General features: G+C 37.3%; 1 protein-coding gene across 4 annotated transcripts in view; it reads left to right on the top strand.

Annotated features, from left to right (window-relative positions):
• The window catches only part of cacna1ia (calcium voltage-gated channel subunit alpha1 Ia), a 198,932-nt gene that overhangs the window by 145,242 nt on the left and 35,246 nt on the right, over positions 1–18,444 (top strand). For all 4 annotated transcript variants that reach the window (XM_036213306.1, XM_036213305.1, XM_036213304.1 and 1 more), the window contains exons 11-27: positions 644–795; positions 902–1,087; positions 2,904–3,021; positions 3,176–3,331; positions 3,508–3,598; positions 4,381–4,535; positions 5,583–6,284; positions 6,762–6,862; positions 9,979–10,102; positions 10,339–10,407; positions 12,340–12,518; positions 12,941–13,067; positions 14,204–14,329; positions 14,407–14,496; positions 14,629–14,821; positions 16,799–16,950; positions 17,707–17,816. In XM_036213306.1, the coding sequence (XP_036069199.1) occupies positions 644–795; positions 902–1,087; positions 2,904–3,021; positions 3,176–3,331; positions 3,508–3,598; positions 4,381–4,535; positions 5,583–6,284; positions 6,762–6,862; positions 9,979–10,102; positions 10,339–10,407; positions 12,340–12,518; positions 12,941–13,067; positions 14,204–14,329; positions 14,407–14,496; positions 14,629–14,821; positions 16,799–16,950; positions 17,707–17,816 (2,831 nt within the window). The remainder of the gene's footprint in view (positions 1–643; positions 796–901; positions 1,088–2,903; positions 3,022–3,175; positions 3,332–3,507; positions 3,599–4,380; positions 4,536–5,582; positions 6,285–6,761; positions 6,863–9,978; positions 10,103–10,338; positions 10,408–12,339; positions 12,519–12,940; positions 13,068–14,203; positions 14,330–14,406; positions 14,497–14,628; positions 14,822–16,798; positions 16,951–17,706; positions 17,817–18,444) is intronic.

The raw sequence follows: 18,444 nt of genomic DNA, 5'->3' as shown, positions 1-18,444 counted from the left end.
TGCTAGCTGTTCCTGTTCAATCAGGGGTCCCCAAACCTGATACTGGTTTCCTAGCTCAAATCCAGTAATGGTTCAGCATCCGTTCGGGTAATGCATTCGGTGCTACGTCCCAAGGGTACCAGATGATTATGCTCTTCCAGGTATTTCCCTCTAAGTTGTGGGCGGGACTCTTGGCGCAGAGTAAGCCTCTACTCATTTCCCATCATCCCTGTGTTTACGCTCTCTCCCGCTAGCTTACAGCCCCTCACACCTCCAGTCTAACATTACTGGAGAAAAATAAATGGTGAGCAATACTGGAGCTATCCAGCTATGAGCCACATGCCAGCTTGGATGAGGGAATTTAACCTTTTTCCAGCATCAGTTTTGGCTTCTCCTGGAGCAAGAACATGTTAAAAACACCAAAAATATTTTTTTTATTGGAGTGGGTCTTTAAAATTACAATTATTTAAAATTATGACAAATACTTTTATTGAGTACATTATATAGGTTAAAAATTACCCTTCAAAACTGATGGATATTTATAGTGAAAGTGTTCTAGGAATAAAATAAATACAATTTTTTTATATTTTTTTTAGATCAACTTTCATGTGATAACGTTTCTTATTTATTCTGTTTCTGGTCTTTCTCTGATTGGATCACCAAGCCTGATGAGCTGACAAACGTCCTGGAGATCTGCAACATCGTCTTCACCAGCATGTTCACCCTGGAGATGATCCTCAAGCTCACCGCCTTTGGTTTCTTTGAGTACTTGAGGAATCCCTACAACATTTTTGACGGCATCATTGTGATCATCAGGTCTGCACATCCTCTTAACAGTAGAATCACGAAGTCCATTTCTTTTCTAATCTTCACAATTTTCCCCACTTTCTGTGTTTTCTCCTGACACTGAAACGGACCTCAGCGTGTGTGAGATCATCGGGCAGGCAGACGGCGGCCTGTCGGTGCTGAGGACCTTCAGGCTGCTGAGGGTCATCAAGCTGGTGCGGTTCATGCCGGCGCTCAGGCGACAGCTTGTGGTGCTGATGAAGACCATGGACAATGTGGCCACATTCTGTATGCTGCTCATGCTCTTCATCTTCATCTTTAGGTACAGTTACCTCTCTTGTGTCCTGCTTTAGAAACAATAAACATCAAAATGATCATTTCAGAACACAACTCAGTTTCTGTTACAGCCGCTGTGGTATCATAACACTACTGAGCTTCAGTTATTATAGTCTATATATATATTTCAAAAATATATGAGATTTCCTCCATTCTAACTTGTGACTTCAAGTACATTAAGTCTCTAGTCTAAAATAGTAGAATATCTGCTGAATTAGCCATCAGTGTAGGTCACATAACAGTAACAAAATCAGATGGAATCATTGTTATTATTGGCGGCTCACTAATAGGTTTATAGTCGTCAGTAGCCCTCATTATTTCACTCTGTCGGCTGTGAAATGGAATAATCAGACTCAAAGTAGCTCTTTTTTATCAATATTGTCATGTACTTTTAACTGCAAATGTGGAACCATGCAAAATTACAACTACTTTTGATATATTTGTCTGTTTTGTTGTTATTTTTTCTTATTTTAGCTACAAAAAAAGTTTTTTTTAAAGTTCCTAAATAGTTTAATTTAGCTTGATTTATGGAAGAGAACCTGATTCTTCTATGCAAAACACAATGCATTAAATAAGGATATTTTTAACTTGCTGTAAACCAGAGATGCTGAAGACAAGAACGTAGATGGAGCTCCACTCCATGTCGGTGTAGGTGATGACTTTAAGTTTGCGATTGGTCCGGACCTTTGGATCATTACTATATATTACTGGATTGGCCATCAGGTAACAATGGATGTGACACACATGTGGCATTACTATGCTTCTATGCATTACTATCTTCGAGTGAGGATAGGTCCAAACAAGTTCGCAAAGAATCATAAAAGGCGATGCTATGTTTTGCAATCAATTGAAAAAACTGAGATAACAAAATAATCCGATGAAGAGGAATTATTCCAGGAATCGCATTTTAATAGAGAGAAATCAGAGAAGTGTGTGCTAGCCAGTAGCATGCTACTTTGGTTCATCGCAAATGTATTTATATATTTTTCTGTTAATGTTTGATGTTTTAATGTTTCAAAACATGTCTGATGTTATTCCCTCATATTTACGTGTGACCAGCACGAAAATTGTTACTATAAATGATGAAGTGGAGCTCCATCCGTCATCTTGTCTGCAGCCATGTGGTCCAGCTAAACAAAGATGATGTCATTTTTATTAACACATTTATGCTAAAAATTGTACATAACATATTTTTTTTTTGAAGATTACATTATTTTGTGCCCTTGATAAAAGTGTTTGAATTAAGTTTAAATTTGCTATAAATTCTCACCATTTGCTTTTAATACTGGTAAATGAATTCAATAAAAAAATATTTCTATAATTTAATATATTTTTTATGAATAATTTAAGATAATCAAAACTTGCTTATTAGATTTCGAATTAAAAGTAAAAAATAATCTTAAATATCATCCTAACACAATAAAAAGAATAAAACAAAGTTATTTTTGTCTGTAAATTGCAATTTAAAACCTTTAAAATGTGGTTGTTTTGATTATATTCAGAGGTTTCTCATTGTATATTTGGTAATACCCTTTTATATGAAAATAAATAAATAAAAAAACATGTTAATCAAAGGAAAAATATAATTTTTTACAGAAAAAAAATGTATTTTGTTGTGGCTAAACCAGATGATGCAAAAGCAGCAATTACATTAGAGACATCAAAATAATTTATGCTCCACCTTTGAGCTTTTTCTCAAGTAGGCTTTTAAATAAATCTGTTTTCACAACATTTTCTGGATCTTTATTTAAAATTGAGTGTGAATGAAGTCCTGATAGAAGTGTTGTTGTTTCCCATCACAGTATCCTGGGGATGCACATATTTGGCTGTAAGTTCAGTTTGAAGACGGAAGCTGGAGACACGGTTCCTGACAGGAAGAACTTTGACTCCTTGCTTTGGGCCATAGTCACAGTCTTTCAGGTAACAACAGTTGGACTGACACAATACAGCCCCCCTCAAGAAAAAAAAAAAAAAAAAAAAAAAAGACTCCCATTTCTTGAGACGGCCTTATTAAATGGATTTATGATATGTCTGTCCTGTACCAAAAATACAGCCTGTGCTCCCCTCTGTGTAGATTCTGACTCAGGAGGACTGGAATATGGTGCTGTACAATGGCATGGCATCAACCTCCCCCTGTGCCGCTCTCTACTTTGTAGCACTTATGACATTTGGAAACTACGTGCTCTTCAATTTACTCGTCGCCATCCTGGTTGAAGGTTTTCAAGCTGAGGTGAGACATCTTCCTCCTTCCTCTCTTGACAGTTCCTACTTAGGTCAGCAAGTAATTGCTTATTATTTCCACAGTCCTTCCTATTTTTTCTCGGGGTCTGCCTCATTTTCCTTCCTTCTCGACGTCTCTGTCTCTGCACCCATGCCGTTTCTCTTCTCTCGCTGTCCCCCCCGCAGGGCGATGCAAACCGCTCCTACTCGGACGATGACAGGTCCTCCTGTAACTTTGACGAGAATGATAAGCAAAAGGACTCCCTGCATCTGTCAGGTATGAACGTGAGACCCCATTTCATTGGGAAACTGAAATGTCCATTTCAAAATTCACGAAATAGAACCTATAAAGTCAAAAATGGGGAATATAAAACACCTGATATGAGGTGTGGAGTACTAAAATGTCAATATCTTTAGGGAAACCATTGAAGATGGGAGCTGAATTGTTGTACCTCCGGCACTAAAAATAAAATCTGTATAATTTACACGGCAATCCGTGCCGAGCAGCATTTTTCCAGCTGAAAATGTGTTGCAAGCTGATTAAACATTAAATATGCCACTTTTCCATCCTCTGTTATAGCCGAAGTGAACCAACAAAAGATTCCTGCAATATGAAGCAGCATTTAATGGCACATTAGGGACGCGTCTGATCACAGTTCTCCAGCTCAAATGTACCTTTTAAATGTCAGCGTGGAGAAAAGCCCGTTTGGAATCTTAATGTTGACCCAGTCTCGGAAAAAGGATAAACCGGCGTCCTCTTCTTTCTCTGCTGCGACTTCCTTCTGTGAGGTTTTATTGTATTTCTTTGATTCCTTTTTTTTGTTAAAGTTAGGAAGAAATTAGTTTCGGGACATTTATTGTGTTCGGTGATGAAGAAGTTTTCGTTTCACGGCAGCAGCAGAGGGAACACAATGGGAGGCGAGGGATTTATTTCATACTCCATCTTTCCTGTTTGACAGCTTCTTTCTGCTCATCCCTTTTTCTTGTTTCTTTCATTTACCAGCACGGCTTATCTTAGGTGTTATATTTCCTTCTTTTTTCTCTCTTTTTCTGCTGCAGACCCCAAAATTTGTACCCTGACCCCTAATGGACACCTGGACCTGTCCATGCTGCCCACTGGTCTGTTTCCTGGAGAGAGGCTGACCTTTGCGATTGGCTCCAGGAAGAACAGCGCCATTTCTCTTGGCAGGGCGGATATAGAGAAGAAGGCTTTTGTGAGTGGAAGTCTTTCTTAACAAGTTCATTTATTTTTGTAAAATAAAAACTGCAAAAAAAACAAAAGAAATTAAATGTCAAATTTATTCTAATGTGTGTTTTTAAAATAGTAATTCTATGGGGTAAGATGACTGTCAAAAAGAAATGTTCGCATAAAGACACTGTGCACAACTAAATATATAAAAATACATATTTAGTTTTATTTTTACCATGTCTGTTATTAATACAGTTTATATTTGTTTTGAACATGATTTTCCGTTGTCTTGATCACAAAATTTCTACTGTTAATTTACTGTCAAAAATACGTCATAGAATCACAGGAAAATACAGTCATGAAACGCAACAAAGTGAGCATGTGTATGGAGGCTCATTTATTAAACTAAAACAGAACTTTTTAGAATGTTATTGATCCCATAGCAGGGAAATTATCTTGTTGTCATAAAAGAAAAGCAGATAATAATGACAGTGATCTCCAGCTGGTCCTGTAAACAATGGATTCGCAGAAATATTCTAAATATGAGCAGCAAAGACATTTATTATCATCAATAAAAAGATTATAATAAGAGAATAATGAAACAATACAACAAAAACAAGTAAGCTAGCTCTGAGATAAAGTAGGCTAACTGGCAGTGTGGTGTTTTTGTTCTTTTGTGTTGTATTAATGTTCATAAACTGACTATGTCTATAAACTGTCTAAATGGCTATGAACCAGTAAAGTATTTTATGACAATTACCTAACAGCCGAAATTTCATATTGAAATAAAGGTATTTGAAAAGTATTTTAAAATTTGAATTGAAATAAAAGAAAAGATGCATACAAAAACAAGAAAAGTCATGTTTAAAACAATGACAAACTGTATTTAAAAAGTTGTTTTAAAAAAAAAAGGAAAGTTATATCAAAAAACGAAGAAAAGTTTAATTCAAAACAAACGTAAACCAAATGTTGTATTCATACTTTCTTACAAGTGTCCATAACTTTCTTTTTGACAGTTAATTTATCACATAAATATTGAATTTACTGTAAATCGTTTTTTTTTCTCCATTAGTATCCAGGTCGGGGTTACCACAACTGGGGCCGCCCTCTTCCTCAGCCTCGCACAATTTGGGCTCGTCGCTCCAGCTGGGGGAGCCTGGGGGGCCAGCCGTGCTCCTCCTCATCTCCCTCTGCAAGTCCAGCCTTCAATCCTACCTCCACAAGACCCTTTTACGGCTGCGACCAGGGCGGGATAGGTGGAGTGGTTGGGGGAAGCCTCCGCATCCGCGGGCCCCGCTCCTCCTTGTCGAATCGGCATTGGCGCTATTCACACCCCGATGAGGAGGAGTCTCTCCTCGCTCCTCATTCTGTTGCTCCCCACTCGCTCCACGTTCCCCATCCTGTCCTCCCCGGATACTTTGCACCCCGGAGAGACCGCAGGGCTCTTTCCCTAGAGCTGCCCCACGTGCTGCAGCTCTCTGCTGGGACAACGCACACGCCTCCACAGACACACCACCCAGTGCCTGCTGTCACACTCCCCGCCCCCCACTGCAAAAAGAGCCTCTCAGGAGAGCTGGTCATCAAAAGTGGTGGTGATTTGGAAGCAGTTCACCAAGACTGTAACGGCAGGACGCCACAGTCACACCTTCACCCGCCACCCTCAAAACGCCAGAGTGGGGCTGCAAATCCCCAAAGTCATCTGATGACTGATGTCTTCCCTCAAGTGAACACGCGCACCAAGGACCGAGAGGACCTGGACGATGACATCGAATATGTAGGCGAATTACTCATTCTTTTATGTGCAAAAAAAGACAAATTAAATGAGTAAGGATTGAATTAAATGCTTCAGATAAAGATCCCCAGACGCTGAGAGCATTTATAGAGAAAACACCACAAACAAAATAAACTTTTATTCCCAAAAACTAATCTTTTACTCCCATGTGTGGGATTTTTATACACTTTCTATAAATATTCACTCCTTTTCACCTGTGTCTGCTGAGACCCATATTCCTCTTACTGTAAACAAGTCTGTTTCTGAACAAACAAGGTTAATAATGAAGGACTGCTAAGACAGAGAGGGGAGAGAGCTGCACAGATGCTGCAAGATCCTTCGAGTCGTTGCTACATAACTGTTTCGCTTGCATCAATAATTAAAAAATTGAGTATAATTAGGCCTTTTCTCTGAAGTTCTTGTGTCTCTACTGGTTCGTCTGTGCCTAGATGTGCTTTGATTGGTGCTTTTTTGTTGCAGAGTTTGTGCTTTCGCATTCAGAAGATGTTGGAGGCATACAGGCCAGACTGGTGTGAGACGAGAGAGGACTGGTCTGTTTTCCTGTTTTCCCCTCAGAACAGGTAAGCCATGGTTGATTCTCTGCGGTATCAGGCATGCCCAAGAGTGTTTAACTTATTAAAATGAGACTTCCATCACTTTTGATGGTTTTACAAGACAAATGCATCAAGTAGTTTGCCCATGCTCTACAGTTGTTTGTATTTTTGGTTTCTGTATAGTACAACTTTGCTCAACATGGATATCAATTGGCACATAAAAAAATAAAAATACAGCAACAGTGTGGCAAACGAGTACTGATTCTGCAGGTTTTTTCTCTCAAAAAGATGAGAGAAGTCTGTGATTTTCATCATAGATACACTTTAACTGTTGGAGACTGAATAAAAAAGAATTAAGGAAATACTGTATAATTTTTAAAGAATTCATGTTAACACTTTATAATAATTGCACACTATAAGGCATTAGTTATGCACCAGTTGAGCATGAGTAAACAGTTAAATCATCATTTATGAAGCATCACTCTTACTTTGTTAAGCATAAGTAAATAGCTCATTTATAACAACACATAAGCTACTTGCTAATGCTTAATAAATGATTTAAGTGTTTACTAATGTCAACTAATGCTCAACTAGTGCTTCTTATTGTGTAGTTATTATAAAGTGTTACCGAATTGGGTAATATGATGGTGCACAGAGCGGAAGGGTCAAACAGTAAGACTGTAACCTGTCCACCATGATCAAGACCAAAGAGCTGTCAAAGGACACCTCAGACAAGATTCTACACCTGAACGAGATTGGGATGGACCAATCAACAATAAAAAGACGTTTGGTGAGAAGAGATGAACTGTTGGATCAGAAAATTGAAGAAAACACAAGATCTCTGAGAATCTGTCTTTACTTTGAGCTCCATGAAAGATCTCACCTGGTGGGGTACAAATGATCTTGAACGGTGAGGAAACAACCCAGAACTACACGGGGGACTTGGTCAATGACCTGAAGAGAGTTGGGGACAACAGGAAGTTTTAAGTTTTCCAGAGACCATCTGGATGATCCAGAAGAGGATTGGAAAAATGTCATGTGGTCACATGAGGCCAAAATTGAACTCTTTGGTAGAAACGCCACCTGATATGTACGGAGGGTAAAGAATGCTGAGTTGAGAACACCATACCCATTGTAAAGCATGAGGGGGCTACTTCTCTGTAAAGGGGACAGGATGAATGAACCATGGTAAGTATAGGATGAATGGGCACCATGATGAGATTTCAGCAAAGACTTCTGCCAGTGAGAACATTGAGAAAGAAACATAACACGATCTTCCAGCATGACAAAGATCCCAAACACATCGCCTGGGCAACAAAGGATCGACTATGTAAGAACTATGTCAAGGTTCTACAGTGACCTAGTCAGTCTCTGGACCCTCAGACCAAAGGAGAATCCATGGAAAGAGTTGTCCATGTTGTTCAGCAACATGCATGGACTAAAATAGCAGCTACGGTGTGTATAGACCTACAGGAAACCTTTGACCTCTATCACTGCCAACCAGGATGCATTGCAAAATATTGAGGTGAACTTTAGTTATTGATCAAATACTCGTTTTCTGCACTATGATGCAAATAAACGTCCTAAAATGAAACATGGATTCTATTTTCACATTTTCTCCAACAGTTGAAGTGTGTTTATGATGAACATTACAGACCAGAATCAAATACTATTTCTCTTATTGTATGTATGTGTGCGGAAGTACTATACAATATGTAAACTGACACAAACAACAGAAGGGGTAAAGTTTGATGCAACAACAATTGATTCCACTATTAAAACTCTGCTATTGTGTTCGAAGTAAGGGATAATACCCGACGAAGTGTGCGTTATGAGAAATTAACGCACGACGCGGAGGCCTCCGTGAAGTGCCAACAAATTAGATTTTTTCTTGTAGTTTTGTTTTCAATTTCTTTTTTTCTTCCGTTCCAATAGACACAGTGAAAACGTTTAATTGCTTTTTGGCGTGAAACATCGCCATGTGTCAGATTTTTAAATGCATTTTTGCTGTTTATTTGTCTTGTGTCTTTTGGCCCTTCTCTCCTTTTTGTGGTTCTTTCATAACTCTCATTTCTGTTCTCCCAGAAGAATGCAAACACTAGCATGTTTCTGCCTCTGGGAGTGCTGTTAATGTGATTAGTTTTGAATTAAAAGCAATGTAAACATGGGGAAGGAGAGGGCTGTTTACTGAGCAGGATCGTGGAGAGCTGCTATCCATTATGCAGCGTTCACAAAGCACAATTTGACTCATATTTCAAAATAAAAGTCAATACCGGAAATGCTTTTTCATTTTCACAATATTGCTGCGTCATTTGACTCAAAAATAAAATGGCAAATCAATCCTCCAAACGGCTTTTTCTTTTCCTTCTTCCTTCTGTAGCTTAATTAAAAAGATAAATAAAAGACATTTGATATTTTATTTTTAAAAAGTTCTCTGGTAAATTTGTACCAAAATTCAACTGGAAATATCAATTCTGAAAATTAAAATGGGTTAAAAGAAATGCTTTTTCATTTTCACAATGGAACTATTGAATAAAACGAAAAATCAATCCTCCAAACTGCATTTTCATTTTCTCAATACTGCTCATTCTGTGACATCATTAAGATGACAAAGCCAATGAAGATTGTGTTATCATTTTCACATCCCGCCACGAAAAACGCACCACGATGACGTCAGTGCTCGCTATTCTTCTGCTTCGGTTAACCCTACCGGCAAACGACATGCTCCAACATATGAGCAGAATTTGTTGGAGTTACAAACTGTTTTAGAGAGAAATGAACAGGTTTTAGAGAGTTTGGCAGCACGCTCTGCCGTCACAGACACCAATGTTAACAAAGTTGTCGCCCAACTTGCTCTCTGGTACGACCGTGTTTTGAAAAGGACGCTCCTATACCTCATTACCAAATTTTAGCCCCTGATTTGTCAAAGTACAACTTATTTAACTTTTTGTGCTTGTTCAAAGCTGTGCGTTTTGTACTAACTTTAAAAACTTCTGTAGTGAAGTGTAAACGCAAGAGTTTTGCTGCGTTTACACATACTTTGGTCACTTGAATGCGTTTCCAAACTTAGTGAACCGATTCCAATGTCAGGAGTTTTTCGATTTGACTCCATGCAACATTTCCTGTGTTTCTCCTCTCCACAGGTTTAGACAGATCTGCCAGTCCATCATTGCCCATAAGCTCTTTGATTATGTGGTACTGGCCTTCATCTTCTCCAACTGCATCACAGTGGCTCTGGAGAGGCCCAAGATACTACAGGGCAGTTTGGTGAGTTCATCATCAGTGCATGTCAGGGCTACAGTGTTGCTCCTGAAAGGGATTTGTGCCGTGGCGCCCCCTGACGGGATCAGCCTAAAGGTGAACAACTGTACTCTCTGAAGATAAATTCCCTTTTTTTATTTTTCATTTAAAAGGTGCAGTAAAGGAGGTTTTAAAACTCCTTATTGGCCCATTTCTTCATTCTAACTCTCTTTGCTCTCTCCTCTTCGCTTTTCTCTGTGCAGGAACGAGTCTTTCTCACCATATCCAATTACATCTTTACTGCCATCTTTGTGGGCGAAATGACTCTCAAGGTAACGTTTCACAGCCTGTCAATGCAGGCCCACAGATATGCGCCTCCTTTTTTTTTTTTTTTGGTTTGTCTGTCTCGTCCCAAGTCTTCCTGTATGTCGGTCTCTTTGAGTTGACTTTGCCTGAGCGCTCCCACCGCCCTTCCCTTCCCCGTCTGCAGTTCCCATGTTGCCTCACAGAATGGAGCAATTAAGTAATGTCATTAATTAGTGGTTTGTCTGCTTTTATAGATGTTGTCCAGAGCTCAACCTACGCATCACCCTCCTATATTCAGATCTCCCTTTTTTTATTTTAAATGTCTGCTTCTACTTCCTGTCTGCTCTTGTCTGCCCCTCCCTCCCCCCAACTCTTGATTTGTTTGTGTTCAAATGCTTGTTTTTTTTTTCTTCCTGGCTTTGCTCACTTCCTCTCTGTTCTCTGGGAAAGCCTCTGGCAAAAGAAGGGCATCAATTATGCACTCCCACAATCAATTATTAAGCGATCACAGCCCGTAAAGGAGTCATGGACCTGTCAACCCCCCCTGGCCCAGCAGTGCATGTATCACTCCTCATGTCTGTGTCTGAGTCTTGTGCATCCCCAAAGTGCTGCAATCAACACAACAGTCCTTCAAATACAAGGACCGAAGCTTCACATGAAGCAATTCATGAATTAATAATTCATTATAAATTAGCCAAATGGTGAGAAGAGTGGGAAAATATAAAATTAATGTCAGTAATTCAGTTAATGTTGCTTTTATGTTGCTTTAGAGCACTTTAAACAGCTAACACTTTTTGTTTATTGAAGTTAACTGTGTTCAACTTTTTATATTTTTATTATTCAAACTTGCTTTTATGCAAAATGTATCATCACTGACTTTGATCAACATTTATCTGATAGTTTGAGTTATATTTTGCCATTTTTCATAGTGAATGACCTCAAAGTTGTCATTCTTGTGAGCCCAGACAAGCCCAAACCACTATTCCTCCACCACCATGCATTGCTGTCAGGTGTTTTTGCTGCACGTCATCAACAAATAGGTATATTTCATCCATGCAAAGAACATTACATCAGATTGGATTTTAATTTTGCTCGTAAACATTTTTTTTAACGTGGGAATTCCTTCAAAAATTGGGTCAATTTGTTTTTTTTTGATAATAAATATGATTTTTCATTTAGCTTATTCCAATCTATTGAAAATTACTTCCAAAACTGGTGAGCTGCAGGAATTTCTTCTTCTACATTTTAAATGATGTATAATGTATAAAACAATTTTTTCTGAGGAATTTGCATCTAACCTCCCTTTAATTTAGTAATTCAACTTTATTGTTAAATAAAAAGCATATAAATATGCTTTGTGCTTTTTTCAAAACATGTTTTTATACTCATTCACATTTATGTTAATATTATTATTAATATCATTATTATTAATATTATTTTCTTCTGTTTAGACACCAAACAAAAACACCTTTTTTATTTTTTCTTTATTTACATTCCTTTAAGATGTTTGTCCAATCTGTCGATTATTTTGATATTTACACTCAAATCTCCTCCCTATTGAGTCTTACAGACTAAATAACCAAACATCCTGAAAATGTCAGAGCTGATTTTTTCGATATGTTTGGCATTACGTTCACTTTGCTTTACCCTCTTGTTTTGTGCATATGTTACACAACCCATATTACCCATATTTCGTCATAAATGTCAGACATTTTTTTATAAATACTTCAACAGGAAACACAAAACCAAGTTGTTGAGTGGATGATCATGTCAATGCAGTTTTGTGTCATTTTCTTTTATGTTTTATTTTTTCTCCTCTTCCTCTGTAAAATGTGCCTATTTTTTTGCTTTTTAACATCTAAACTTTAGACAATCATAAAGTGTCCTGGGTTGTGGTGAAGCTGCAAATTCACCGAATGAACGTCATACTCACTCGGCTCTATGTTGTTCATCTTCAGGTGGTTTCCATGGGTCTATATATGGGCGAACAGGCGTACCTGCGGAGCAGCTGGAACATTCTGGATGGATTTCTGGTTTTTGTGTCTTTGATCGACATTGTCGTGTCCATGGCAGGAGGGGCTAAGATCCTGGGCGTGCTCAGAGTCCTCAGGTTGCTCCGAACGTTGCGACCCCTCCGGTATACACATCCTCATCTGATGCTTAACTCTGTGCTAGCTTTACTTCGCTGACGTACTTCTTCAGTTAGATTTGAGTTGGCATTATTGAAATAGTTCTGCTGAACACTTGACTGTTGAAGATGAAGATGAAGAAAAAACAAAGTGTCATCCGGCTACAGTGTCAGACTTGTTTATAGGATATTGAACAGATAAGCCAGTTTCCTTCTGTAAATGTAAATAGAAGTCAAAGCTTCAGAAAAAAGTAAACTTAATTAATTTTTATTCAGAAAAAAACTAGGATTTTACATTTTTCTGCATGCTTTCCTCCATGTTTAAGGTAACTTCTACAACTTGAATGACTCTTGTATAAAGTATGCTGATATGTTCAATATATATATATATATATATTTAATTTTTAATATGACTTCTCTCTCTCCTTCAGAGTGATCAGCAGAGCTCCAGGACTAAAGTTGGTGGTGGAGACGCTCATCACTTCACTGAAGCCCATCGGCAACATTGTTCTGATCTGCTGCGCGTTTTTCATCATTTTTGGGATTCTTGGAGTCCAGGTATGTCAGAGCGGTTACATTTGGAGCAATGAAACTTAAGATATAGTCATGTGAAAAAAATAAGACACCCTATGAACACCTGTATATTTTCCCACACGTTAACATACACATTTTTACAGTTGTGAGTGATATAAGTTGTTATTAAAACAATTTTATTTAACATTTCTGTGAAATGTAATTTCAAAGGAATGTAATTCACTTAAGACAATTTTAAGGGACAAAAAAGGGTCTCAATGATTTGGTTTCACAAAGGAGCAAAAATAGCGAATAGGAGGCAGGAGGTCCAAACTCTGAATTTTCTTTCAGATCTTTTTTTTCTTTAAGTAGAATAAAACTAATGTTTTTGTTCAATTTTTGATTAAATCATTTTCTTTTTTTAGCAATAAAAATAATATTGGACATTGATTATAGGATTTTATTTTATTTTTATGACAGGGCTAATTATTTAATGAGGATGTCCTAACTAAGCGTATATACTCACAGTTTGAAAAGGCTTACTGCGAAATGCTAAGGCGCGGAATTTCGCCAATCTTGCTCCAGGCTTTTTTTTTTTTAACAGTTCTGTTCCATTATATAAAAGGCTTGGTGTCGTATAATTCTGGACAGGCACAACCCACAAACATTAGTTTGTTCATCATGATCAATTTTCAAAAGGGATGTTGTTTTTAATCCATACCAAATCCAAGCCCCCGATTGGTCAAAGTTCAGTAGGTTTATCTTTTGACGGTCATCCAATGAGGGCACATTTTGTACTGAAAGGCTGAAAGCAGAATTAAGCGTAGCAACACATGGCCACAAGAGTTTTGAACGCGCAAATACACGTTAATATAGACTTTTCTCTAGAAGTGGTTGCTTGAAAGTGCGTTTCTGAGCCTGGTATGGTCATACAATTATGGTTCATTAGTAGATTCTTTTTAAGATGTTCATATCTTGCTGCCTCCTTTTGTCCCACAAACATTTCTAACTGTATTTCTCTAAACTAAACTGACATTTTTTGCCTCTTCATCGCTGAAGATCCTTCTCTGATCTATAAGTGATACACTGTATTAGAGGAGCCTACACTTGCTGTTTCTTTCTGTCCAAGGTCACAATATGTTTCTAATAAGTTTTATTTCATCTTTGTTCTCTTTTGGCAGCTGTTTAAAGGAAAGTTCTTCTATTGTCTCGGCCCGGATGTCAAAAACATTACCAACAAGTCTGACTGTCTACAAGCTAACTATAAGTGGGTTCACCATAAGTATAACTTTGACAATCTGGGACAGGTATGCTGCTGTTGTAATGTTTTTTTTTACTGTTTACTAGAAACCAATATTACAACTTTTCCTGACGTGTTTTTCAGGCTCTGATGTCCCTGTTTGTCCTGGCCTCCAAGGACGGCTGGGTCAATATAATGTATCACGGTCTGGATGCTGTGGGTGTGGATCAGCAGGTATGTGAATGTAAACAATAAAAAGTGGAAAGATAAAGCTTTGTATTATAATGAAGAGATGATGTACTTTCTGTCTCTTATGTTTTTTTTTTCCTTCTTTCACATAAACCAAATCCAAACCTCCGACGACAGCCGATAACCAACAACAATCCATGGATGCTGCTGTACTTCATCTCCTTCCTCCTCATCGTTAGCTTTTTTGTCCTCAACATGTTTGTTGGCGTGGTGGTGGAAAACTTTCATAAGTGCCGCCAACACCAGGAGGTGGAAGAAGCCAAGAGGCGGGAGGAGAAGCGTCAGCGCCGCATGGAAAAGAAGAGGAGGAGTAAGAGCAGCCACTGAGACAGGACAGTGACCAAATATGTAACAGATCATTGGAAAGAGATGATTTTTTTTTAACATAGGGGAATTATAGGGAAAAAACATAAATCTCCAAAGCAATCATGATTTGTTTTTTTTTTTTTGTGCAGAAATTAAAGCATTAACAGATTTAAAAGTTCCAAATTCTACTTTATTGACAGTTAGAACAGCACACTCCACAATTTGAAGTTTATTCTAGTCTCATGAAGTAATAAACAACCCTTTGATTTCTATGTGTTGCAATTTTCAGGAAAATTATTTTAAATTATTTTACTGTTGAAACCTACATACCAATAATCCTCATAAAATCCTTATAAAATTTTATAATAATGACAGTGACATGTAATTTGTTCTTGACTGAAATAATACAAAAAATAATGGATATTCAAACGTAAGGGGAAATCGTGTGAAATAAAATTATTTCAAAAGATAAAATGAAAAAAAATTTGCTTTTGAATACACCTAAAACATATAATTTATAGAAGTTTGAATGTCCTTCATTTTTGTTCTCAACTTTATATAATTATTTTATTAGAAAAAAACGTTTTTGGCCATAAAAAAGCATTTTTCATTTTTATAGCGAAAATATGGAAGTGTATTGCATTCAATCAAAAAAATAAAATAAAAAAGAGGCAGTTCTTTGTTGTAATTTTTGTATGTTTAAAAAAATGCTATGATGTGTTTGTGCCACAGACTTGATTTGTGTTCGTTTATTTTATGTGTTTTGAACTGTTTATTTCTGATTTTTTGTGATGCAGAAAATACGCTACAGTCAGAGCTTTTAAAAAAAAATAGGATCCACTTGTTCTTACCTTTGAGGGTTACCTTAACGCTGATGTTTGTGAAGCTGCAGAAGCAAAAATCAATAAAGAACACACCCCAGACAAGTATTTTTATTTTTTTCTATAAATAATCACAAGTACTCATTATTAAAACAAACCCAACATAAATCCCTAACATCATAACTCTTTCTCTTAGAATGTTTGTATAATGCGACTTGTTGATGTGTCTCACTTTTATGACAACTAATACAGTCCTAAAAGAAGTTATTGAAAAACTGGGAAAAATATATTTAAAAAAAATAAAACATTATATCCAAAAATTATATATATTTTAAAAAAATGGAAAATTTATATCAAAAAGTTTGAAAAAAAAATGTTGAAAAATTAAAAAAATGACATAAAGTTGACCACACCCACAAGGTGAGCATCCAGCAGGTAACCTGCAAAGTTTACTGCTTTGTGCCCAATATTGTCGTCAGGACTAAGTCACAAACAAAAATCAACAGTTTATAATGGTCTATAGTTAATATTTTCCCAACATTTTGCTGTGTAACGTTTGTAAATAATGTAAAAAAAACAGATGTGGATGTCATGTCTGACACATTGAGGCTTTTCAACTTTTTATTGCAGATCCATTTGTAGTTCTTTTTGCTTTTGTAGGTCTTACACACTTTTGAAAAAACAAAATACAAATATGTTTAGTTTTTTTTAAACATAAAAATAAAATAACTTAAAATATATTTTTTACATAAAAAAACTAGAACTAGGGGGGCACTAAATTGACATCAGAAAAAAAAATCGAAGAAAAAAAAAACACTGCGTCTAACCAGAAATTTTTATTTCTTCAAATTTTAGATATTTATTGTAGTTTGAAATTGAATGCAATGCACTTCCATTCTAAAGTTATTTAAAATTTTTATGAAGTCATGTTTAAATTAAACCAGGGTCATAAATGTCTAAATGCATTTATGCTCATAGCCACACCACAGCTCACAGCACCGCAGGCTCATGAATTCAATCTCACCTGACCCTTGTGTGATTCTTTACATTTGTTTCTTTAAAGGGGTTCATATTTCTTGATCGGTAACCTGCACTGACACAGAACGTAGACTGTTTGGACTGTACACTTCACTGGAAGAATCTCCACTTTTTCTTTGCAGAGGCCCAGAAGCTTCCTTACTATGCCAGCTATGGCCAAATGCGCCTGATGATCCACACACTCTGCACAAACCACTATCTGGACCTCATCATCACCTTCATCATTTGCATTAATGTCATCACGATGTCCTTAGAGCACTACAATCAACCTCATGTAAGAGAAAAATGCTTTGAGATTTGTGCTTCGATCACCTTTGAAGCACAACTTTTGTGATGTGTAAAACAGAAAGTCTGTCTTTTTTTCTGTGCAACCAAAATACAACTTTGTCTGCTTGATCGTAAACTTTTCGAAGGCGCGCTGAGAACGTGAGGAGACTGCATCCAGTCCACACAGCCTGTGTCATGAGTCACCGCGTCCCACTAAAAGGAGCTGCGATTGCACTTCTGATTTAACGTGGGCCAGTGTCACATGGCTCTTTGCTGCGCGGCGTATGTATCTGTTCATTCGTGCGTGGCAAACAAAGCTTCAGGAGTGAGAGCATTTTTCTGAGGGAGTGAAAAAGTGATTATCATGAGATAAGATGCCCGTTTGACCTTTAATGTGGAGCAAGCTTTCTCAAACTGACCGAGCATCAGATAAATATCACAGGTCCTGGCTGTATTTGTCAGCTGTTGGGCTTGACATTTGGCAGCCTCCCACTTGTTAAAAAAAAGAAAAAAACTATTTATGAAAAGAGGAAATGAACCAATGTGGCCTCAACAAGCACAAAGATCTTTAAAATTTAAATATCCAGCTTTAAAAAAATGCTCATTGAAAACATCTGAAAGCAGAATGCTCTCGTTTGGCTACAGAAATGTTGATTTTCTATCAGAAAGTATTTTGTATTCCCTCTCTGCTGATGGTTTCAGTCTGTTCCATCCAGATGCAAACACTCCCGTGTATTGAAACACATCTTCTGTTTTGTTTCAGTCTCTGGATCTTGCCCTCAAGTACTGCAACTATTTCTTCACCTCCACTTTTGTCCTGGAAGCTGTCCTCAAACTCATCGCGTTTGGATTCCGTCGCTTCTTCAAAGACAGGTACCGTTATGTGGGTTACGACATCTGCAGTGGAGCTTCTGTGTATGTAGATTTATGCTGCAAGAAAACTACAACAGGAGTCTGAAACTTACAACTCCAGAGCCACGTGGCTCTTTTAACCCATTGTGTCCCTATGATCAAAGAAGAATAAATAGTTTTTAATTTTTGCAAGCACAGTAACAGTACAGTAAAAAAATTTAGGCTAAGTATGCTTTACGGTTAGAAAAATATGGAAAGGTTAAGTTAATTAGAGCAGATTACATTTTTGTCATTTAGATTTACCATTTTCTGACTGAGATGCACCACAACTGGGTAAAATTAACAGATTTTTTTCACTGCTGATATCTATAAAGATCTAGACATAACAAATTAGTTGGCTATTTGTGGCTGGCCAGAAACACCATTTTATTTTCATTTTCGCACAAGGTAGCGTTTTTTTTATCACAAGTTAGCATTTTGTGCCCACAAATTAGCATTTTGTGCACACAAGTTAGCATTTTGTGCACACAAGTTAGCATTTTTTGATCACAAGATAGCATTTTGTGCTCAAGGTAGCATTTTGTGTACACAAGTTAGCATTTTGTGCACACAAGTTAGCACTTTGTGCACACAAGTTAGTATTTTTTGA

Source organism: Oryzias melastigma, linkage group LG8, assembly GCF_002922805.2.
Source record: "Oryzias melastigma strain HK-1 linkage group LG8, ASM292280v2, whole genome shotgun sequence".
NCBI classification, from domain to species: Eukaryota; Metazoa; Chordata; class Actinopteri; order Beloniformes; family Adrianichthyidae; genus Oryzias; species Oryzias melastigma.
Note: the sequence above shows the minus strand (reverse complement) of the source record. Positions and strands in the feature narration are given on the sequence as shown.